This window comes from Acanthochromis polyacanthus, chromosome 12 (assembly GCF_021347895.1).
Source record: "Acanthochromis polyacanthus isolate Apoly-LR-REF ecotype Palm Island chromosome 12, KAUST_Apoly_ChrSc, whole genome shotgun sequence".
Classification (NCBI taxonomy): domain Eukaryota; kingdom Metazoa; phylum Chordata; class Actinopteri; family Pomacentridae; genus Acanthochromis; species Acanthochromis polyacanthus.
This window is the reverse complement of record NC_067124.1, coordinates 14,966,785-14,991,505: the sequence shown is the minus strand read 5'-3', so window position 1 is coordinate 14,991,505 and position 24,721 is coordinate 14,966,785. Positions and strand designations below refer to the sequence as shown.

The window sequence follows — 24,721 nt, the reverse complement described above, 5'->3', positions numbered from 1 at the left end:
CGAAAGCAACAAGCATCTGTGTTTGAAGTCACCCGTAGAGCAGAAATATCTTTCAGTACAATTCCACCTTGTTCTCCTTGCCTTTCTTTTCATAGATGCACATGTGATCAGAGTCAGATCGTCAGAGTGACATTTTGTTTGGTTGTGCTAGAATGAGTCACTAATCGTCAGCGCAGGTTCACTTCTACAGTGCTGCTCGAGCACCTATGTCATTACCACAGGATGTTGTGTGGGAATATTCGCCTTTTGTTCTCCATTAATTCCATTAAGTGTTGCCGGAAGAAATGTCATTGCAGGATGAAGCCTCATGACATCGGTTTATAGTGCAATGTGCGTACAGCATCTGTGGCAAGATTATTAAAATGTGGAACAATAATCAGAAATTTCATTTGTCTGTCTTTAAAAATAATAGTTCCCTGTGCTGGGGATCAGCACTTCCTGCGTATGAATAGCTGTTAAATAGATATTACAAATGACTTGTTCATGTACTGTTTTAATCTCAAATATGACTACATGCTGGCTGCAGATTTTCTAGTGGCTGTGTATAAAAGGAATACACAAAAGAAACATTTTTCTTTGTTTTCCTTCCAGCTCTCCGGTGGCTGTGAGCTGACGGTGGTGATCCATGACTTTGTGGCCAGTAACGGCGGCAGTAACGGTGAGCTGACGGTGCGCCGAGGCCAGACTGTGGAGGTTCTGGAGCGACTCCACGACAAGCCGGACTGGTGCCTGGTCCGGACCACAGACCGCTCTCCGGCCCAGGAGGGCATCGTTCCCTGCTCCATGCTCTGCATCGCTCACTCCAGGTCCTCCATGGAGATGGAGGGGCTCTTCAACCACAAAGGTAGGAAGACAATTCCTTGGATTCCTATACCCGCATTAGCAGATATTTTCTCACACTGAGGCACATTTAACACTTGAAAAGCAAATTTCATGCTTTTCATGTTCAGAAGCAGCAAAGGTGGTCTGCAGAACCTTCACCTGTCATTGAACAGCTGCTGCCACATTCATGCACTTACAGACACTTGAAATGAGAGGGAAAGCTAAAAGGATGTGTTTCTTGTTTGCAAACATAGCATCATCACCTGCAGAACCTTTACTTGTCATTAAACAGCTGCTTGGGGAAGCACGGACATGTATTTCTAGGTGTTGCTATGCAACTGTGGAAAAGCCCGTTTGAATCACAGCTCTCTTTTAATTATCTTTAAATCATTTCAGCCTTCACATTCCTCACACTGTTAACAAGCACAGATCTTATTGCTGTCAGAAACCTTCATTTTGGTTTAAATACTCGGCAGCAAGCCCCTTCGCTGTAACAAACATCTAGTATTTGGTGGCGTTGGCAGCGTGCAGTCCAGGAGGAAATGATGTCAGAATGTGCATCTGTTGTTCTGCTCAAAGGGTCTCATTATGAGGAGTTAATAATGTGGTTCCCACGGCGTGTGTGTGAGTGAATGTGCACGCGTGTGCGTGCGTATGTGTGGATGGGAAGGAGGAGAGCCTGTTAGTTGTTACTGTCCAAAATAAAATACTTTTTTCACAGTAACCTCATGTTTTATAGTGCTGCATCTCCATCAATCACTATTTTATTTCATTAAAAGCAACAAGACACCAAAAAAGAAGTGGACAAAAACATACTCAAGTTATCCATATCAAATAAGCACCATTGAGCACACATGGCCACTATTCTTCCATCCTTTATATCTGAATTATATATGTTTTATTTTAAGCTGTTATTATTATTATTGTATGAGAATCACTTCACCCTCACCTTGGTGACTCAAGGATATAAGTGAAAAAGATTATATAAAATTTGTATTTATTTATTTACTCTCATAACAGCAATAACTTTATAAATATTGTTGTTTTAGGAAAGATATTTTAAGATAACAACACAGAGTTTGGTTAATCTTGATCTCTTTTCCATCTATACCCAAAAATCCAACACTGATGTAATCAAAAACTGGATATATAGATACATAGAGAGATATGTTATTCTAGATTTATTACATCCAAACACATGTTGGAGCTCTGAGAGACAAAGCAAACCACCTCAAATATTTTTTTTCTTGCACAGTGTTTCTCATCCCTTCCCTCTGCAGTCTGAAAAAGGATGAATTTGTGCTTTTTCCCATAATGACACCATGTTTTGATCATTTTCTGGCTGCACGTCAGGAACATGGATGACACAATATTTTAGTTTTATCCTGCATAGATGACCATCAACATTTAATTGGATTGTCAGAAAATATTTTATTATGCAATTATTGGCAGAATTTTGAGCACATGAGGAATTCTTTGTGGTTCTCCTTCAAAATGACAGATTGGCACAGTTAAATTAATTTTGCCTGATAATGTGTGACAGCCAACGTCAAAAGCTCAAAAATGGTTCCATTTATTAGATTATATAGGCAGCACTGGGTAATTTTGGCTAAGGTCCCCCAGAACATTAGTATTTTTAAAAAGCTTGAATTAAAGCAGAAGCAGAAACATTGATATGAAGTCATTTGAAGTAAAATAAATGATGAAATCATGGAAAATTGTACTGATGAGAATACATTACGATAAGCATTTGTTAATCCTACAGTGGGGAGGTTTGTATTGTTACAGTAACAAATGGTACAGTGCAAATATTTAAGAAATATTAGTCCAAAAATAAAATGATAAACAAAAAAATACCTAAGCTCTTGTTTACATTGTCCAAATTCCTCTGGGTGGAAATAACAACTATGCACATGTCAGTGATATTGCACAGATTCTTTAATGAGTTGAAATACTGATAGAGGAGTATTAATGTTGCACAACGTTTATCTATATTGCACTGATAAAATATGGCAGTATAGCTCTGGGAGGTTTGCAGGTGCCACGCTTGGTAGGGTGAGTGGTAAATAAAGCTGATGTTTTTCTATGTTTGGATAAAATGAGTCTGCAGAGTCACACGTAACTAAAATTGTACAACAGTACAGTTCATCTTGAATGCAGCGAAGAAAAACTTTAAACTAGCATGAAATTTAAGTACTCAAGCAAAGTATAAATACAAAAGCACTGCTGTAAACCTGCACAGCATCCATTCAGTTTCTCTTCTCACACAAAGACGAGTAGTTGGCCCTGGTAGATGATGATAATCGTGTTGTGGTGATGACATCTTTATCCACTAGTTGTGAATCATGTCACACATTGGGGCTGTGCTGTTATATTCTTATGAACTGTTACTAAATCTGCATTCCTTCCTCTGCTGTGTGAACTGATGTCAGGTAACCAGAGAACGTAGAAGGCCCAGGCTGATAGTTTATAGTGCATGTTCATATTTTTGTTGTGACTAACACACATGGAAATGATCTTAGTAGTGGTAAATCAAAGAATAAAAACAGAATGGAATGGGAGAAATGGGCTTCAGTATATTGGCTGACCATCGTTTGGCACATAGTTGGTTGGAGATACAAGCTGCTGTCATCATATCTTGACCGAAGTTTCTGCTGGTGCGTCTCTCTTTTTAAATCTGGAAGTGTGGGTGTGAGCTGCTTGTTGCTATGGCGATATAACATACAAATGTTTTGCTGGCAGCCTCTTTGTAGTCAGTGTGAGGGAGGTTTGCATTTTGTAAAATTACAAGATATGCGTATGATAACTTACATCATTTTTGGCACCAGGTGGAAGATTTACTGACAAGCACAGGAAGAAAGGCAGAATTACCCAGCTATTTATTTTACACATTCCACTCCAGCTTTGAGGTTTTTCCTATCTATTTTGGTTACCGTGGCGCTGATTTCTGTCGGTCTTCCCTCTTGGTTCCTTGGTTGGACCTAACTAGCCGGTGTGTTTCTGTGTGTTTGTGTGGTCAGAGGCAGTGATGAAAAGGAGCCTGTCACTGCAGGGGTTGCTTTAATCCAAAAGAAAGGCTGTTGCTGAGGAGGAGGTAGAAAGGGATGACAAAAGACATATCTTTGCTATTTTGTCTGCCATTTATGTTTACCGACCAACCACGGAGGCCACTTTGTCCAAACTTGTGGAAGGGGAACGGTGTGGACGGATTAGGGTGTTGTCCCGGAAATCTCCCCTTTCCCTGCTGTGACTCACTACAAGGGATAATTGGCTGTTTCGGTCAGAGTCTGCGTCTAGATTAAGAGAACAGAATAGACTAGAAAGGGACACATACAAATTAATTAGCTGACAGAGTGGATTCCTGGTGTAGAGCTGTTTCTCTGTTAGGGTTATATGATATTTCAGTGTTTGTTTGCTGAATGTAGTCCTGCAAACCTACACATTCCTGTTGAGTCAGGCTAAGATCACTTTCATCAACTGAAAAATGACATTTTCAGTTTGAACACTGGAATTTCCCCATTTACCAAACATGCGGGTTGACTCTTAGACTCTAAACAAATAGGAAAGCACCCACTTATCCAGAACGTTGCAGATAAAGGACTCTCTGTGGAGCGGAGAATACGTGCAGGCCAGTTAATGTGCATCTGGTCCTTACAGGGGAGTGTGTGTTTAGAGCCCGAGGAGACACACAAACACACACTGACACTTAGACAGGGAGATCTTTGTGCATCTAGTCTGCACCGTTGCCTAAGACTGCACAGTGCACACAAGGACATGGTCAGTTGAAGATGCTGGGAAGCAGAGTCAAGTGTTGAATGTGCGGTATATATTCCTGAGTCCCCCTCAGTGAAGATGTGAAAGGGGTATGTGATCTATAAACAACCACTGAATTTGACACAGATCTTTCTGCTTTTCATTTTTGCGAGGTTTCATAACCAAAGCTATATTTGTTCCGAGCATACTGTCCAACTTGTGTGCATCCTCATGCCTGCAAAATATGCACCCGCCCACACAAACTGAGTGGGTGCTTCTACAAAGAGTAATACGGTAGATGTGTTGCATGTTTCCAGACGTCCCCTCGGAACAGGAGAGGCACAGTGGAGGTTTGCCCAATATCCTCGCAGCAGCCCACTCATGAGGGAGGGAGGGAGGGAGGGAAGGAAGGAGATACAAAGAAAGAGAGAGAAAACATCCTACTCTCTAATGCTGCATTTGACTTTTCTTTTTCCTCCCGTTGGATTTCACATTTTCTGTCTTTGGAATTTCAGCGGCGTAGCTGCAGCAGAACTATTTTTATTTCTAACTGCAAATCATTTCTGAAACAGTTTTTGGGTTTTGCCCAGGATTTTAAAGCTGGCTATGATGCCTGCGGAGATGCTGTAAGGGAATATTTCGAGTCAGACTTCAAGAGACTTGATATTTGACTGACATGGCACGTGGAATCGAGTCTTTAGTGTCTTTAAACCCGTTTTGCTCAATGGGTTCAGCACAGGGAGAACATTCGGACAACTGCAAGTTCTGGCTGCTGGATCTGGGTAGGTGCTGTGGTCCTGCGTAGCACATGAGCAACAACATAATGTGCTTGTCTTTTGCTTTTAAATCCTAGTTTTGCTTCTTTTGCCGTTATAAAAATATGAGGGGTATTGCTCTGGTTTATCTGCTTTCATTGTTAGTTCATTTATTATATTCAGCCAATAAAGAAAACATGCTGATAAAATGTATGATTGTGGTTGTAGGACATAAAGATGCAAGTTTTTGCTCTCAAAAAGTTGCATTGACAGTTTCAGATGAGACAATGACTCCACTATTGTGCAAGAAACATCTTCAGTTATGACTGTTTTCGTATTTCCACAGCTTGTCCTCGTTTGTGGGTTTTTACATCAGCTATTTTGCTTTGGGCTTTGTGCACTAGATTCGCCGTTCAACTGCGGATTATGTTATGGCATTATGGCAGCGCAAGTAATTTGGTGAATGCACCGTTATGTGATGAGATATTAAATCTACTGAAATTACAATGACAAGATTAGGTGCCTGTGCCTGTCTGTGTGCTGGGTCAGGCTGGTGCTGCACAGATGGGCACAGGGTGTTATCACCGGGGAGAAAAGAAAATAATGCTTCCAAACTCAGAATAAGAAAACGAGGAGCTTTTCGCAATGCAAGACCTCTTCTGTTTCATGTTTTCACAGTCGTGTAGTGTTTGTAGTCTAAAAAAAGCACTAGAAAACACCAAATATTGGACCAGTTTCACCAGAATGCATAGCAGGTGGTCTCTAAGCCTTGTGTCTTCCATCCCATCACCACTCCCTCTCTAACTACGGCTGTCGGTGGCTCCAGCATTGTCTACATTTTTACAGATCAGCTAGCCAAATCCCCCGGAGCTCTCCCACAAGCTGCGCCTCCGCCCCTAAAAGCACGTCTCCAGTCGCACTGACTGATGTTTATGCGTCTGTGAGTTTGTGTCGCTTCTCTCGGTCAAGACAAGACCACACGAAAGATGCTCCCCTGGGTGACACCTCTGGAATCTCAGGCATCCTTCTGTGGAACTGAGCAGACTTTCAGGAACACAACAGCCTCCCCACTCCACCCCTCCTATTCTGAGACACACACACACACACACACACACACACACACACACACACACAGAGTTGTAAATCTGACATGTTCTTTGCAACGGCGTGAATGAGCAGTGACGGAATTATGATTTCATGTCAGCAGCTTGCAGATAAATTAGCAAACGTCTGAATATGCAGTTGGAGAACATCTGCCGGACTCTTGTCGGTCGGTCCTCGGGGATATCGGCCCACGGAGTTAAACTGAGAGGATGGCATTATCAGGAGGTCAAACACAAATGATTTATCCATGCAGATGAGCGCTGACTGGAATGGTGGCGAGAGGAGGAGATATTTTGAAGCTGGAATGTCCGCACATGTACATTTACTATATATACACATGTACTGGTAAAGCACCACTGCTAGGTGAAGACATATTGTACGAGTGATCATCGCAGTGAGACATATCACAACAGTATGATGCTCTAATTAGTCTGCTGATGAATTAATCAGGAAACAAACCTTTTGATCTGAACTTGCTCCAGATATGGAAGCAACACTTTACTAACAGAATCACTTTAGCAAAGATTACCAAGCACATTATAATATGTTTTAAATCCCACTGCAGGAAAGTAAGACTTTTGTCTGAGTGATCTAAACATTATAAGAAAATATAGTTGAATAGTCATTTGTAGATGTTTCAGATGAGCAGTAAAGCATCTATAAGTCCTCACCTACTCATCGCTGCAGGATTAAAGGATGTCTAAGGGCAGTGTGTCAATATTAAAACAAATGATTACATGAGAAGCTAATTTTCTGTTGCCTCTGTTTGTTCCCATGAGTGAGAACCTGACCAGCTGTTCTTGATGTGTCTCCACAATGAAAAACACCCTGAAGGGCGAAGGTCAGAGGTCATGCCCTCTGTATTCGTGTGTGTCTCTGGAGTTATTTTCCACTGAAGAGGAATGTGTCAAGGCTGCTGACCCCATGTTTCACCCATTTACACCCCTGTTAGCACAACCTCTTGACTCTAATTAGAGCATAGAGATGCCTCTAAATGCTTAGGGGTGAACCAAACTTATCCCTTAGAGCTATATTTTTTGTATTTATCCACAATTCAGTCTCAATACATCTCTAGCAGATGCTTTGTTTGCTGATTAATTTGCTAATTTTTCAAGTTATGTGTGTTCAAATGCAGTTTTAGAGGCAGTACTCCTGCAGTATTTTTAGAGTGATTCAGTGGTGCTCCAAAAAAATTAAAGTGAAGCTTCCTGATGAGATGCACAACAGTCAGATCAGATACACTAATCTTTCCCTGCAGCCTCTATGTCATAGCTGGGTTGTACTGGCTAACAGCATGGCCACACGGTAGGTTGTGACCCCAGCATGTCTGCAGGAAACACGGTCTGTTTACTTTACACGAGAAGTCCTGACTTCTGTATGCTTCCCTGTGCAAAAGTGCAAAAGGACGTGTGCAGGTCAGTGAGCACTGTAGGTCATCAGTGTGGTCCGTAAGTTAAAGGGTTCTGATTTACATTAGAGGAAAAGTGTGCCACTTTCCCAAACTATTTAGGGTTTAACACACTAATAATAAGTAATCAGCACTTGTAGTTTCTGCTTTTAGTATGAGTAATGGAGAAAGTGTTCACATCATCCACATGTACGCTTTATCTATTATTCCTACTAAGAATACAGAACTCATAAACCAGAGATTTGATTGTCCCTGGAGACCGACAACAGTAAATGCAAAGGTATTCTGAGTCATCAGCCTTAAACAGGATCCATGAATGCAGCCATGACTAAAACATTCCAGGGCAGCAGTATCATAACCAACAGTTGTGACTCTGGTTTTCATTTAGCTCTGCAGAGGGAGATGTTGGAGGCAGGTATATCACACAGCTTTCCTCAAATCGATTCCAAACGGTGAGGCTGTATGTAAACACTGAGCGAACAAAAGGAATAGTCTTCCATCAAGTTGCCCCTGAGCAAGACAGACAAGCTTTTCGCACCTCCTATCTCTGTTTCTTTAAATAGATCTTTTTGGACGGATTTATAGATTTGCAGAGTTGTCTAAGTTTGCTCTTCCTTATGACATAGAGCAGTGCCCATGTGTCTCTGATAAAAAAAAAAAACTAATTCTAAGATGTAACCAGGATGTTATGGCTAATAAATTCATGACTAAGCAGCTTATGTATGGCAAAAATCATTGACGGATTATGACTTTCATCAGAGAGGTTTTGCTGGCCATCTAACTGAATGACCTGGGTTTTATTGGAGGGAGACGGTGAGAGGAGTCTCAGAGAACATGGCTTTCGAGTCTTTATGGTGCCTGATGTGGGAGAAGCTTGTTATTCTGGGAACTGTACTGTTTTATTCCCTCGCATGCGATGTGAGAACACATGCTTCGTATAAGCACAGCGCAGTAAAAAATAAGAAGTCTCCCAGAGGCTGAATGACTGACACGCACGTTCCCATGCAGATGCATTAATTCAGGCTGTGTGAAAGTGTCCAATAAGAGATGGCAGAATTTCCACACCTACCATTCATAAGAGCCATTCAGCTCAGCCGCACGGTTTAATCTTTAGCAGCTGCGTCCTTTTAAGCACTTTAACAGAGATGCTGGAGCCTGAATCTATCAGACCTTCTGCTCTTCAGTCAAACTACAGCACAAGATACAGATCATTTGTCCTGTATTCAAACTAAAATCATTTCCTAAAGAGAATAAAAACATTGCTTTCTTTTCCACAGCTCAACATGTTTTGATGCAAACAGTTCAAAGTGGACTAATGTAGGAGGAGAGCTTTATCCTTGACTCGGCTCCAGCCCCCATACAGATGCACTTGTTTTTTCGAAATCATTTCCATTCTGGAAATCGTGTGCGAATATCCACAATGAGAGCATCTTCCTGCACCAACAAAACAAACCTGTAGTTCTGATCAACTGTGTGTTATCAGTGTATCCAGAGGCTTTGATGGATTGTACATGATACTCTCCTCATCTTTCAGTGATTGCTGAAATCCTTTGTCAAGTTTAAGAATTTTTCTTTTTTTTTTTTTTTGACTTGCTCTCTTGTGTAGGCAGCAGAGTGAAGGATGTTCTTAAGTCAGGCCTTTTGTTTAACTGTGTAGTCTTGGAGAAGGTGAAAGGTTTTGCCTGAGGAATGCTGCATGGTGCAAGAGTTGGGATCATGTTGCATAATGAGAGAGAGAGACTTGGTCAGATTGCTTGTTTAGAGGTTTTGTGCAGCTGGTGATGGCGAAGAAAATGAAAAGAGGGAATGTTAATGCAATGGAGGGGAGCAGGGTTAGGGTACAGGAAGGAAGGGGGAGATGGTGCAAAAGAGCAGAGACAGGTGAGACAAACCGGTGGACGTATCTGTGAAGCATTCAGACAAAGCCTCCAGCATCCCTTTATCCTGTTATTATTTTCTCACCGCTCCATTTCTAGTTGAAGCCGAACTTGTCCTCCTACAGATTCCCCAAGGAGCTGTCATCACTGTGAGGAGGAGGCCAGCCTGCCTACTGCACATAACACATGCAAACCCTGTGCAAACAAACAAACACAATCTTGATCATATACTGACTCTGTTTTTTTATTTTTTCCATTTTTCATTTTCTGTGACTCACGGTAATCTCACATATGCATAGAGAGTGCACACAATGTGGGTTTTTTCATGCAGAAAAAGGTCAGTTGCTGCCAGTAAATTTGAGATTAATTGACACAAATGACAAATATGAGTTGGAGAACTTCCTGGGGTTTATTTTTTCTTTCCAGGACTCTTTTTGCTTCTCTGTTTGTGTGCATTAGTGATATAAACAATCCATTATTAGCCAGCATTGAATTAATGAATCAGTTTTTAGCATTGGTCCTTGAATTAAAAAGCCTGTCAATCACTCAAAGATGAATAGCAGTTTCTAATCTCGTCTTTTGATTTTGGTTGAGATGACACTGCGTCTGGATCACAAATTGTGCCTTCATGGTTCTGTCATTGCTGACCTCCTCTCTCCTCCCTCACCTTTAGACACCTTGTCTGTATCCAGTAATGACGCCCTGCAGCCCGGCTCCAGCCAGACTCTGGGTCCTCACAGCTCACCGGGGCCCAAACGTCCTGGAAACACTTTGAGGAAGTGGCTGACGAGCCCCGTGCGGCGGCTCAGCTCCGGCAAAGCTGACGGCCACGTCAAGAAGCTCGCCCACAAGCACAAGAAGAACCGTGACGGCACCAGGAAGAACATGGACACGATTCCCGGCTCGCAGAAGGACTCCGACGACAGCGCCGCCACACCGCAGGACGAGACCCTGGAGGAGGTAAGAACACACGCTGTACAACTGTGGATAACCAAGACCCAATCCGCACAAACAGACCCAGTTTTGATGCTTGCCTGCTTTCTGTCCAGCGTATGCGTAATGAGGGGCTGAGCAGCGGCACCCTGTCCAAGTCTTCCTCATCAGGCATGCAGAGCTGTGGTGAGGAAGAAGGAGAGGAAGGAGCTGATGCTGTTCCTCTACCTCCCCCGATGGCCATCCAGCAGCACAGTCTGCTGCAGCCCGACTCCCAGGACGACAAGGTGGGTCACACAGTCCAAATGAAATACACATGAAGTATATAACTATACATGGTGACAGGCAGTGGTATGCAGAAAAAAACAATTCACAGTATCACGACGACATGTAAATGTTGTGAATTTAAGCTTATCTATTACAGAGGATTTATAAAGTAATTTAAATGGACCCCACATAGTTTTGGGTTCGTGTGGATAGCACAAAAACGGATGCATTATTTAGGGAGACACTTGCTCATGTAAATAATAATAATAATAAAGTACAGAAATTTAGGCACATACAAGAAAAATTCTTCTTCACAAGACTTTAAAATTAGGATTTGTATAAAAAAGCATCAATATATTTGTTCTTCTAAAAATTGCTAATTTCTTTAATGTTTTGTCCACTTTAATTAATAAAATAAGCAGCCAAACTTCCATTAGGATCTTTACAGAGGTGTATGAACATCAGTTACACAAATACATCTTCATTTTGGCACTAACAGCTTTTCTTTTCTTCTCTTATTATTTCAATGATTGCATGTTCCTCCCTTCAGCATTATGTTGATTTCTGTTCTGCCTCTCTTCTGTCCCAGTTTCCCTATCTCTCCATGTAAAACCACTTCATCATCCTCACTGTGGATCCTCCTTCATTTTACTTTTTTTCTTTTTCTTTCTATCACTAAATGTCATTCCCTTGGAATGTTATTATTCTCCTGTTGCTGAAGTGAATACTCCATTCTCATGTCTCTGTAGTAGTGAGGTGTTTGTGGGACTAAATGGTTACATACAGAGGATCCTGTTAAATCTGTCCCTGCCGCCGTGCCTTGGCATTGATGCAAACGTTTCTGTCCAATGGAGTATTAAGCAACACAGTTTGCTGTACATAAGTTGCTTGACCAATCATGGTGCAGGTGCTTGAAGAGCACTCCAATCCCAGAGTTTGCCCTTGACCTGAACCTGCCTCATAACCCCTGCTTACCCGAAACCAGCCTGTGATTGGCTCCAACTTGGCCCCTAATTAACCCTTTTATCAGGGAGATCACAGGCACCAAGTTCTTATTGGGACATGTGGAATATTGGGGTCCAAACACAACAATGGTGAGCCTGATGACATACACAGTAGCAGTCACTGAGAATGTATGACTCCTGTACGCATGCAGCACGCCAACTTTTACATCTGTCGCATTTTGCACATCAGCCATTCATTTTCATTCTCTCCTCTCTCTTTTCCAGTCGGCGTCTCGCCTGTCGGCTCGTCCCAATAGCTCAGAGACACCCAGTGCTGCTGAACTGGTCAGCGCCATCGAGGAGCTGGTGAAGAGCAAAATGGTGAGATCATAAACAACACTCGCATGTACTTGCAAATGTGCCACAGTTGTACACAAAGCAGTTCTGATAGATGTCCATGGAAGCACACACACAGTTTTTTTTCTAGTGTTGGTAACGGAGAATGACATAATGGCCAACTAGTCATCTGTCAGAACTGTGACTAACTGAGCCAGCTGTCTCAACAAATGGGCCAATATCCCCAACATACTAATGTCCACTGGCCTACATACATACTTTATAAAGATGAATTAATGAAACACACTGTTTTGGGACAGTTCTTTCTTTCGACCTCTTCTTTCATTCTTAACCCCTTCTCTCGTTTGTCTTCCTCCTCTCCTTGGGTCTGTATTCGTCTTTTCACAGTCCCTGGAGGATCGTCCAAGTTCTCTCTCGGTGGAACAAGGCGACAGCAGCTCTCCCTCCCTCAACCCCTCCGATAACTCCCTCCTCTCCTCCTCCTCACCCATCGACGAGCTGGATGAACGCAAATCTGGCTTCCTCAAGAGAAGACAGTGAGTTACAAGCCTGTGTCTTGTTAGCATTTTGATAAACAAAAGCTGTTTGAGTGTGGTAGTTAATCATGTTTGACTTCATCTGTGTGCTTATATGGAGCATTTCTGATGTTCATCCATCGCTGAGCATTACGTTTGTATTACACAGTGACAATTTCTGTTTTCTGTCTCTCAGTTATGTGCTTCTGGAGCTGGTGGAGACTGAGAGGGACTATGTCAGAGATCTGGGATCAGTGGTGGAGGTAAAAACAAAATATGTGATCAAGATATTAAATTATCTTGAAATAACTTTTTAGACAGTTGTTTTAGCAGTGTTTACTGTGTGTTTTTCAAATTAGTCCACTTTCCTTTCTTTTAGGGCTACATGAGCAGGATGAAAGAGGAAGGAGTTCCAGATGACATGAGAGGAAAAGACAAGATCGTCTTTGGAAACATCCATCAGATCTATGACTGGCACAAAGAGTATGCAAGAGTCTTCTTCGGTTTGCATATCCGGAAAATTCTACTACAAATAGACAAATGTATTTCTCTCTCTGAACCCCAAACCACCACAGAGAGGTTTGACAGGAACACTATCTTTAAAAAAAAATGCAGAATTTTTATAATTTTGTCTGACCCACAAACTGTAAAAATGGCAAGAATCAGATTTTCAAGTTTCTTAGAGTTCTTGAACTAATCATCTGCGACATGTTGTTCTATTGAAAGTTAACCAAATCTAAGCTTTAAATCATAATATTTTAGCAAAATATTTTAAAATCACCAGAAATACACTGTTTAACCAAGTTCTACAAAAAGTTCTGCACTCCTCAGTGCAACCATGAAGTCATTCGTGACTCAGCTGCTACCGACAATCATTTGACAAAACTTCATGGAGTTTTCAGCTGAATTGCGCTAAACTGCAGGCTGTGTTTACATAGAGCAGGTAGGAGACAAGTATGGGCCCAAAATACGAAGTAAAATTTCTAAGGCATGTATAGCCCATTTTTTCCAACACTGATAGCACTTGGAACAATTAAGGTGAGGTCTTTTTTTTTTTTTTTTCAATTTTGCGAAATATATAGACAGCAAAATGTCAGGAGCAAAACAACACCCAAACTGCTTTGGGTTCAGTGGGTTAATGTTATATTTTCTGTCCAAGTGTAAAGCATATAGTCTATATCATGTTCTTTGGTCACCCAGTATAGTATTCTTTGGAAGGTTAAATCATGTCTTTCTGTCATCCACAGTTTTTTCCTGGGAGAACTTGAGAAGTGTTTGGAGGATCCTGACAGACTGGCTCCTCTATTTGTCAAACAGGTAGAAACTGTTCACGTTTGTTTTTGTATCGTAACTGTCTCTGCATTTCATTGGATTTCATTAAGAGCAAGGAAATCTTATCGTGTAACTTGTCTTATTTTTTTCTGAAAATAAAAATCACCCTTGTCTTCTGGTTTTGTTCTGTTCACAGGAGCGGAGGCTGCACATGTATATTGTGTACTGCCAGAACAAGCCGAAATCTGAGCACATTGTGTCAGAGTATATTGACACCTACTTTGAAGTAAGATTTTGAAATCGTTTCCCTGCTTCCACTAACAACATAATCTCTGTATCATATCTTAATATGGTAAGTGTTCCCTTTTATCTTTCATCAGGACCTGAAGCAGCGATTGGGGCACAGATTGCAGATCACCGACCTGCTAATCAAACCTGTCCAACGCATAATGAAGTACCAGCTACTCCTGAAGGTACATTCTGCAGTGTGTGTTCATCTGCGGGGTGCACTCGGGGAAAACTAAATGTGCTCTTCATATTGAACGTACAGGGTGAATCAGCACAGTCAGCATTTGTCTAAGCATTTTCATTTCTTCATAGGATCTTCTCAAAATTTCCAAGAAGGCTGCAGTGGATACGACAGAGCTGGAGGTACGGTAACACAAACTTTCCAGGTTGTAGCACAAACTTTGTCAAAATGATGGCACTCTCTTGTGTGTGTCTCTTTCTGAGCTTGGAACACTTGGTTAGGTTCTGCTTGACTCTCATGGAAGCATTTTGTCTTAAAGCTTGTTTTACTCTGATGTTCTTTTGCAGAAAGCAGTAGAGGTGATGTGTGTCGTCCCCAAGCGCTGCAATGACATGATGAATGTTGGACGCCTCCAAGGCTTCGATGTAAGTCTGTGATTGTTTGCAGAATAAAACTATTAATGGAAATATTTTATCCTGCAGAAATGAATTTCAAGTTTCAGTCAACCGCCAGCAGGTGTCAGTGTGTACTCACTTTTGAAGATAGCGTGGGTAGTTTGTTAGACATTATTTTTGTCCCTTTTTTTTATCTTGTCTACTTCGAGGTGAAGTTATGAAAACTACTTATGAAAAGTGAGAAGTCCATGCTGTCTTCCACTGTTGTGCCTTTCTTCTGATTCATCTGCTCTTCTTCTCTGTTCAGGGTAAAATTGTGGCTCAGGGCAGATTGCTCCTCCAAGACACCTTCATGGTTTCAGACCAGGATGGAGGACTCCTGTCTAGGATGAAAGAGAGGAGAGTCTTTCTGTTTGAGCAGATAGTTATCTTCAGCGAGCCCCTAGACAAAAAGAAGGGCTTCTCTACTCCTGGCTACCTCTTTAAGAACAGCATCAAGGTGAGTACAGCCCAGTTAAATCCGCTGATAGCCACTGTAAGAGCTGAACGTAAGCGTGCTAATGTTAACTAACATAATCAGATTCTGTGCTCACATAATATGAAGTCTAATTCTTTCATCAAGACACTCAAATTCCTTCTCTTCACCTCTCTTGCTCATTTTCTGTCCCATTGCCCCAGGTGAGCTGGTTGGGTTTAGAAGAAAATGCAGAGGACCCCTGTAAGTTCACATTGACCTCCAGATCATCTAGTGGCAATATGGAGAGATACACTCTCCATTCAACCAGCCCCGGAGTCAGTCAAGTCTGGATCCATCAGGTCAGCCAGATACTGGAGAACCAGCGTAATTTCCTCAATGGTAAGAGAATGTTATGCTCATTTATGCGTGCACAAAATGAATAGCTTAAGCTATATTGTTGCTGGAGTTGGTTCTTTGGTGTAAGAGGAGTGTTCATTTTGAGTTTGCAGGAGTGCCTTTGAAGTTTTTCAACCCTGTGACAGGAAATAATTTCACTTTGGAAATGTAAATAGGAAAATCTTACTCATTGTGCTCTCCCACAGCTTTGACATCACCCATAGAGTATCAGAGGAACCATGTGGGTGGTGGCGGGCCCAGCGGTCCACCCAGCAGTAGCAGCAGTAGTACTGCAGGCCTCCCAGGAGGCAGCAGCTCCAACAGTACCTCCAACATGGGAGGAGGAGGCGGCGGCGGCTCTGGAGGATCAGGGGGAAGCTCCTCCTCCTTGTGCGGCCCTCGCTCCCGACCCTCCCGCATCCCCCAGCCATCCTCACGTCTCCCCCAGCCTGTCCACCACCATCACCCCCCAGGCCCTGAGGGGCCCGACAGATCAGCAGGTATGTGGTCACCCTGCCACCCCCAGTCCCTCTCCTCTAACTCCTATTCAGACAGCACAACAAACGGAGAGCTTTTAGCCTCGGAGGTCCCTAAAATGAGGATGCTGGACAGTCCTCATGGAAGTAACAGTAACAACAGTAACAGGCCAGCAGGTAACATGGACAGCAGACAAGCTCTTGGAGGCTACGAAGAGACACAGAAGCATCCTGTAGCTGGTATACTACAGATGCCAGTGGCTCCTCTGAATTTTCCTCTTAAAAGCCCTCGAGTTGGGACAGTTTCTCCGCTGATTTCACCTCAGACTCCTGGAGGAAAGGAAGCATTTGTCCCCTCCAGCCCTGCTCATAAAGGCAACGCTTTCTGGGCTATAGTTCCTGCAGTGCCTCCCTCTCCTGCCAGCAGGCCTGGCTCCTTCTCTTACCCCAGTGACAATGGTGGTGGAGGTGATTCTTTGGGCAGAGGAAGCCACGGGACATCCTCTCATCACCGCCACTCCAACAGTAAGGACATAGACCGCATGAGCACCTGCTCCTCCACCAGCGAGCAGTCCATACACTCCACCCAGAGCAACGGGGTAAGATTCTAAGTCCAGGCCCAGGCTTCACCGAGGCCTACAGCTTCTCACTAGTCACTAACCCTCACTGACCGGCTGTCAGTCATCCAACCAGCCGCTGGCTCTGAGAATGGCTTGTACATGCAACGATTACTACTGCTGAAACAGCGACTGACTGAAGATTAACGCCTATCTGAGTGCACTAACTTCACCGACAGCGTGCAAGACTTTCCTGGCTCTCCTAGAATGTACTAACAGTGTGGATCTGACCCGTAGAGCAGCTGATATATCTGCCTTTTACGAGTCTCTGTAGGCTTCAGTATGTGTTTGCTTTTTAACTGTAGCTACTAGGCACTAACAGCTACCGAATGGTTTTAAAAACACCATTTCTCTTTTTTCCATTCATTCTTCTGCTGGAACATTCTCAAGTGGAAATAACTGACCTCTGCTCAGAAAATACGAGGAGCTCTTTCACATCTTAACACCTTTCTTGTTTATTTTCCTGTAAGATGGTTTTGACTGTACTTTGCAAAAGGTTAATCTCGACTTCACCTTCTGCTGTTTGTTTCCTGCAGCCCACTTTCTTTCTCTGACAGTGTCTTCTGTATGTCTTCTTGAAAATAGCTTTTTACTTCAGCTTCACTCTGTCCATAGAAACATAAAACTCTGTATTTCAGCATCTGTGGCCTGAGGATTATAACATCTGCTTCAAAACTTCTCACATTTGTCAGTCATCTGTCTACACATAAAGTGCTTTTCATACTTCTGCAAGGCTAAAAATATTGCTGCATGCATTTAGCATATTAGCAATGTCATTTTTATGTGTGTGTTCCTGGCAGCCAAATCATACTTTTGATTGGTGTGAAGTAACACATCTGTACTTCCTTTTTTGTGTTGAACGTATTGGTTGGTGTGTCTGCACGCAATGTTATGTTGTGCTGTGTTTTAAACAGTGTCGCGTGACTAAAGTTTTCCAACATCCCTCCCTGACAGAGTGAAAGCAGTAGCAGCAGCAGCATGTCCACCATGTTGGTGACCCAGGACTATGTGGCAGTGAAGGAAGATGAGATCAGTGTGGTGCAGGGTGAGGTGGTCCAGATGCTAGCCAGCAATCAGCAGAATATGTTCCTGGTGTACCGGGCGGCTAACGAGCATTGCCCTGCCGCTGAGGGCTGGATCCCTGGCTATGTATTGGGACACACCTCATCCTCTATCACACCCGAGCTCCCTGAAGGAACCATCAAGTAAGAATGAGGGACAAAAATGGAGGGATAAAACCAAGCAGTTGCACAATATAATGATTTAGAATGAAACACACGACAGCTTTGATCATGCAAAGTTTGAATTAAAAGTGAAACATCTCCCTTTTGATCTCGTTTGCATCAGAAAATCCTTATCATGGCACACAGCGCTTCGTATCCGCCGCAAGTCTGAGAAAAGAGACAAGGAGGGAAGAAAACTGGAGAACGGCTACCGCAAGTCTCAGGACAGCCTGGCCAACAAAGTCTCTGTCAAGGTAGAAAGCGTCAAGAGAACATTTTCCTGAGCTAAAATCCATTTGTTGTCTGTCCACTTATTTTACATTTTGATTTGTGCAAGAAATGTGATTTTGTCCTGAAATTTTCGTTTCAGCTTCTGAATCCCAACTTCATCTATGATGGTATGTCAATATATTTTACTGTTGTTGTTGTCAACCACAGAGTAAATGTGCGAGCGTGTGTGTGTAAGATAAAGGAAGTGAAAAAGAGGAGTGACTCATAAACTGTAAAAATGCATTCATCCATGTGAATGAACTCGTTATATTTCTTTTCAGAATTCCCCACATTATCGCCTTTATGCCAACTTTGAAACTTCTGATGTGGGATTAAGATGCCAAACTTTACCCTCCACTTTCTGCAGCTCCTCCAGAGTTCTTGGTTCCCGTCATTGATGCAGCGTGTGAGAGAGGTGAGAATGTCACTCTGAGGTGTAAAGTGTGTGGTCGACCGCGAGCATCCGTCACTTGGCGTGGACCAGACAACAACATTCTGAGCAACAACGGACAGCACAGCATCATGTACAGGTGACAGGATGTGCACTGACTCTCTTTAAGAATAAACCATTTTAGCTGCTGTTGCTGCACTCACCCAAACTTGACATCGGCCTGCCTGGTAATAATGCAAATATGCTGTTAAAAGACAGCACCTTTGTAGTGGGAGCTCAAGGGCTTCATAGATATGCAGCCATAATTCTGAGACATATACTGCACATTTGGCGTTTAGTGTCGCCATTTCACTGTCTGATTGGATTTTTTGATTCTGCAGTGAGACAGGAGAGGCTTCTCTGCGTATCCTGGCAGTGTCTATGGAGGACAGTGGTGTCTACACCTGCGTTGCCACAAACATCGCAGGAACAGTCACCTCCTCCGCCAGCCTGCGAGTGTCAGGTGAGAATCTTGTCCTTTTAAAAAAAAAAAAAACATTAACTATTTGTTTGTGTTTTTGTGCAAATTTTAGGCCTTATTCATTGTGATTGCAATATATGTTCTCAGGAGCCCCTGATGATGGCAGTGAAGTCCTCTGGAAAAGCAACTTTGAGTCCCACTACACTGAAATTTCAGAGCTAGGAAGGTAATAATAAGCAATAATAAATTGTAAATCTGTCACATGGTGCTCCTTGACCATATCAGAGCTAATAAATTCTGATATTTCCACTTGTGATGACAGTTGCACTAGATAGGTTTAACGGAACTAAAGTTGTATTTGGATAATTAAGGATTTTCATTTCTTACCTTCACTACATGAGGTATTGTATTGTGGTAAGCCTGATTTCTGCTCCACAGGGGTCGCTTCTCCGTGACTAAGCGGTGCGACCAGAGGGGGAGTAAACGCACAGTTGCAGCAAAGCACGTTAACAAGAAGCTGCTGCGCCGAGAACAGGTTCTGCAGGAGATCCGACTCCTGCAGACTCTGGATCATCCCAACCTGGTCAAACTGCTGGACACATATGAGACGGCCAATAGCTACGTACTTGTACTAGAGTTGTAAGTACAGTGGTGTTTATTAATGGATTATTTATTTGAATTGTTAGGGAACTAATACTGTGCAAATGCATTGTTTGTTTGTGTTTGCAGGGCAGACCAGGGACGTTTCCTGGACTACATAGTGAGCTGGGGCAACCTGACTGAGGAGAAGGTGGCTTTATACCTCAGAGATATTCTTGAAGCTCTCCATTATCTGCACAGCTGGAGGATAGCTCACCTTGATCTCAAAGTAAACTGGCATTCTTGCATCGGTGTATAGGAATGATGTTACTTTTTGAAGTGAAGTCATTTGATGTAGTAGTAGCAGTTTTAGGAAGAAACAGCAAATATTCTCTGGCGTCTCAAATGTTAATATTTCGTGGAGGGTTTTGGGTTTGTATGGAAGTCAACCTTCTTATCAAAACAAACAGTTCCAGATATCATCATGGGCTCTACAAACTGAGTTAGCAAATGGAATGTAAAGAAGTTTTCAAGTAGTCCTTTACCACCAAGCTAAACTGCTTCTTTGCACAATCGAAGTATCACAAGACTCAACAAACCACTTCAGAGATTGTAAACTGGATCTCAGTTTGGCCCGGTGGTTGTTTATGATGGTTCTCTGAGTCTGAAGTTTTCGTTTCCTGTTCCTGCAGCCTGAGAACATTATGGTGGAACATGCATCTTCCCAGCCGGTTATCAAGCTGACAGACTTTGGTGACGCTGTTCAGCTGAATCCTCCCTCCTCCTACATCCATCCTCTCCTGGGGAGTCCAGAGTTCTCTGCTCCTGAACTGGTCCTGGGTCAGCCTGCCTCACTGATGTCTGACCTCTGGAGCTTAGGTCTGTAGAGAAACCCCACATACAACATTTGAAATGTCATACATTGGATCCTAATCTTTGGTATTTATACATTATAGAAGTTATTTAGCAGTAAGTGGTTATATTTTCTAGTAATTCAACATCACACAGGCATCAGACGAGATTCTGCTGTGGTAGAGATTATACATTTCTTCATTAACGTACCAAAAAGAGAACACAATCAAGAAAACTTGAAGGGAATTATCTGGTAAAGGCTTAAGGATTTAGGAGTTTTGGTGTCTTATAGAAGATAGAATAGAAATGCTTTATTGATCTGCAAGGGGCAATTCTGTTGTTACAGCAGAAAGAATAAAGTGACCACCACCACAAATACAAATAAGTAAGCAGATATATCTGATAAAGTTAGGCAAAAAAATATGAAATAAGAAAAATATACCTTACAAAATGCACAATTAAGTGCAAAATGTAAAATAAAAGTGTAAAATATACGATAATACATATACATCAGCTCTTCATATGACTATGTAATACAAATGTCTGTTAATTAAAACAGTTCATATTCCATCTTGTCTGTAACTAATTGGCTCAGTGACCAGCTGATTAATGATTATTTACTGGTATATTCACGGCCTGTGTGACTTTCAGGGGTCTTGACTTACGTTGTTCTGAGCGGCGCGTCTCCCTTCCTGGATGAGAGTCTGGAGGAGACTTGTCTGAACATCTGTCGCCTGGACTTCAGCTTCCCTGAGGACTACTTCCAGGGTGTGAGCCCAGCTGCCAAGGACTTTGTGGGCCTGCTGCTCCAGGGCGAGCCGGAGCGTCGTCCCTCTGTGGTGTCCTGTCTGCAGGAGCCTTGGCTGCAGCCTCGAGATGTGTTGAACAGAGACAATGGACACGACACCTTAAATCACTCGCAGCCACCAGCAATGTCACCGTCTCCGAATCATTACAGCACACACCTGGACACCTCCAGGCTCATTTCCTTCATCGAGAGGCGGAAGCACCAGAACGACGTTCGGCCCATAGGCACCATTAAAGCCTTCCTTCACAGCCGCCTGCTCAACCACATTTGACACAATGGTCACCTGGTAGACTAGGAGGAATTCCTGCCGATGCTGCTCTTGGTTCAGTTGATGCTTGTTGAAAACCTACTGAGAGGACCACCAGCGACATGTCCACTATGATCCCTTCTTCCCGCACTAAGCCACAGAAGTCCTGCTGCTGCTGACTGACTGACCTCTGCCGATAAACCCTTTGACTCTCCCCTCCTTAACCCTGGCATATTGTCATTATGCCTGCACAACAATGAATTGTTGGAATCTGTTTGAGATTTCAAACCTAGACTCAGCAGGGAGAAAACCGAGCTTTCTCAACAAGCCGACGTGAGCAAGTCTTGCGTTTTGGACAGTGTTAAACAAAGAAAATAGAATACTGTATAATAAGAATAATTCAGGCTGCTTTCGGTTGAACACAAGAAAATGTTTTTTTGTAACGAGAGATTACTTTTTGTAAATGAAACCATGTACAGTGAGGAAACAGAGAACTGTCTTTATTCATACCTTTTGGAAAACAAAGGGTAGTTAGTGAGTAGAACGAACACAAGAGAAACGAGATATGTGGATAAAGTGACGCCCATCAGCAGGGTCCACTGATTCTGGAACAAGATGTGACTACCAAAACCATGTTTTCCAGAAACACACTAAGGTTACACTCAGTGCAATAGTTTGCTTATCTTTATTCACCCACTTCAGTTTGAACAGTTAAATAATTTCAGTTTGTGACACTAAGAAAACTAACTTGAACAAGCACTAAAGCCATTCGGCAAAAAGCATATTCGGCAAAGCTTCTCAGATTTCTACCTGCATCCGCCTTATTTGTAAATAATGTTTTCCTGCATTTCCTTCTTATTTTGAAGAATTTATCTCAAACGAACAAAAGCTATTTCATTTGCCGAGTATTAGTGAGTCCATGCAGTACGGTGAGTCACTCCCTGCAAACCCTCAGCGGCTGGATTCCCACTATGAACAAACCGCTACTAGAAATGCACTCGTATTTTGCATCAGTTCTCATGTGCAATGTTGCAGCTTTAACATTTATGCAACTATTTATGAAGACTTGTGTTGTAGCCGTATTCTTAAAAAGGCATGTACGTACCTGGTACTGCAATAGATGTCTGTATTGTGTTAACTCTTATGTATTAAGTTCAGTATTAATATCTGCAAAACCCCCAGACAAAGGAGGGTTTTTTTGGAAATAATGTATAAAAATGTGTATCTATAAAGTATAGGCACTTATGCTTTCATTTTGTCCTTGTTATGTTACTTATTTTCTGTAACAATACCAAAGTTGGCTATGCTTTCTTTTCCTGCTAATACGTGTTTCTTTTTTTTTTTTAATGATTTTCCATGTTAAGTTATAACAGAACACACTGAGCCCAGACATACGAGTGTTTACAACGGTTCAGTGTGGCTTTATTTATTCTTATTGTAATAAGAAATTGTTTGGTGGTTTATTGCTGAAAAAAAATAATACTTGTCTTTTTTCAATCTGTGCACAAAGTGGTTTGCTGTGTGAGTTTGTTTGGCTTTTGTAGGTAGATACTGGTGTATGTTGCTAGATTTTTGAGCATCTCAGTTTGGCATCATAAGACAGAATTGGTTGACATCTTCACCAAGGAATTGGTTTGGGAAAAATGCTAATTTAAGGCCAGTTCACCGTGGACTGCACTGGAGAATACATTAAAGCTGTTGGGAGACCACCATATCGGGTACCTCTGACACTTCAAATATATCCCCTCGATAAACATCCATCAGCATTAACAGTATCTGCCGTGAAAGAGGTCTCTGCCACTTATTTTTATTTCAGTGAAGTTGTTGAAAGCTTCTTTTTTTAAGTGCCAGTTGAGTGAGTCGACCTAGTGAGGTGGGTGAAACTAAAAAGCGTGCATCATTTTCTTCTATTATTTGAAGGTTTTAAGAGTTACCGTCAGACAATATGATTTATCGTTGAAGAAGTCGATAACATGTTGAGTTTGATGACTCTTGTTCGTCTGTACAGTCCTTTGTCTCTCATTTTGTGTCATTTTTATTTATTAGCGTTGGTGTGGGTTTCCCAAAATCATGATGTTAATCGCGTCATCGACGTTTTCTGAAAGCCTACTCGTCGCAGAATATGATGAAAGCGATTAGCTGCTTTTGGGAAACCCGGCGTAGTCATGATGTAAACATGTACAGAGAGGGTCGGGCAGCTCGCCCCCACCCAGGATGTAAACTTCATAACTGTCACATTTTAAATACACCTAGAACAAGACTGCAGCAATGTCATCTTGAATGTCTTATTATGACTTATTTTTACTTTTGCATGTATATTTCTTTGTACAGAGAATTGTGTTTACATGTTACTATGTGTTGTAAATAATTTATTTTGTCCTCTGTTATTTTGCCATTAAACGTACAAGGAACAAGTGGTATTACTGAGGCTTTGTCTAAAGTCATGTATGTGTGTGCGTAAAGTATTTTCAAATACACCCACATATGAAACCGTAGTTTGCCTTGAAACTATTATTATTCATTTATTGTTTCCTATAACCTATGAGAGGTGGAAGTCGAAACAATGCTCCATTCCCGGCATGAGCAGAAAGCAGGAAAAACCCGTCAAAAAGCCAAAAATAAGACGATGAAAAAAAAAATCCAAATAAATAAATGAATAAAAACAGCAATAGCAAACGGCTTCAAACTGTCACATAGAGTCTTTCTGGTTTTCATTTCAAACTCAGGCCTGTGGGAAAAGCGACATCTTCACAATGTGGTTTTAATAGGTGAAGGTGAACATGATCAATCTGATATTTAGAACAACAAGGGAAAGTCCTTTGTATTTAACAATGAAAAGCAAGATGAGAAGATAAATACTAAGACAAAGATGTGTACAGTAATACCATGTGAATGCATTTACTGTGATGGAGATCTGTGCATGTGATAACCTATAAAAGGGAACCAGAACAGAGGTGTTACTGATCTTATCTGTTCCCAGCGGATGCTGCTGCCACTGCTGCTGCTGAGCATAAACCAGTGTGTGCAATGACGGTTATGTCAGTTTCCCCACCTTCTTATTCTGCTTCAAATGT

General features: G+C 42.1%; 1 protein-coding gene across 4 annotated transcripts in view; it reads left to right on the top strand.

The window, feature by feature from the left end:
* Positions 1-24,075, top strand: part of triob (trio Rho guanine nucleotide exchange factor b) — a 111,344-nt gene extending 87,269 nt beyond the window's left edge. For 3 of the 4 annotated variants that reach the window (XM_051956991.1, XM_051956992.1, XM_022216733.2), the window contains 25 exons: positions 592-844; positions 10,393-10,679; positions 10,769-10,939; positions 12,149-12,244; positions 12,608-12,756; positions 12,932-12,998; positions 13,115-13,218; positions 13,983-14,052; positions 14,204-14,293; positions 14,388-14,480; positions 14,608-14,658; positions 14,824-14,901; positions 15,179-15,370; positions 15,550-15,727; positions 15,931-16,799; positions 17,772-18,022; positions 18,165-18,294; positions 18,411-18,438; positions 18,678-18,840; positions 19,082-19,203; positions 19,309-19,387; positions 19,600-19,800; positions 19,891-20,029; positions 20,433-20,619; positions 21,244-24,075. In XM_051956991.1, coding sequence (XP_051812951.1) covers positions 592-844; positions 10,393-10,679; positions 10,769-10,939; positions 12,149-12,244; positions 12,608-12,756; positions 12,932-12,998; positions 13,115-13,218; positions 13,983-14,052; positions 14,204-14,293; positions 14,388-14,480; positions 14,608-14,658; positions 14,824-14,901; positions 15,179-15,370; positions 15,550-15,727; positions 15,931-16,799; positions 17,772-18,022; positions 18,165-18,294; positions 18,411-18,438; positions 18,678-18,840; positions 19,082-19,203; positions 19,309-19,387; positions 19,600-19,800; positions 19,891-20,029; positions 20,433-20,619; positions 21,244-21,671 — 4,476 coding nt within the window. In that variant the 3' untranslated portion in view covers positions 21,672-24,075. Of the gene's footprint in view, positions 1-591; positions 845-10,392; positions 10,680-10,768; positions 10,940-12,148; positions 12,245-12,607; positions 12,757-12,931; positions 12,999-13,114; positions 13,219-13,982; positions 14,053-14,203; positions 14,294-14,387; positions 14,481-14,607; positions 14,659-14,823; positions 14,902-15,178; positions 15,371-15,549; positions 15,728-15,930; positions 16,800-17,771; positions 18,023-18,164; positions 18,295-18,410; positions 18,439-18,677; positions 18,841-19,081; positions 19,204-19,308; positions 19,388-19,599; positions 19,801-19,890; positions 20,030-20,432; positions 20,620-21,243 lie in introns of those variants that run through there. The other variant, XM_051956993.1, reaches the window with a different exon arrangement.
* Positions 24,076-24,721: the final 646 nt, after the last annotated feature.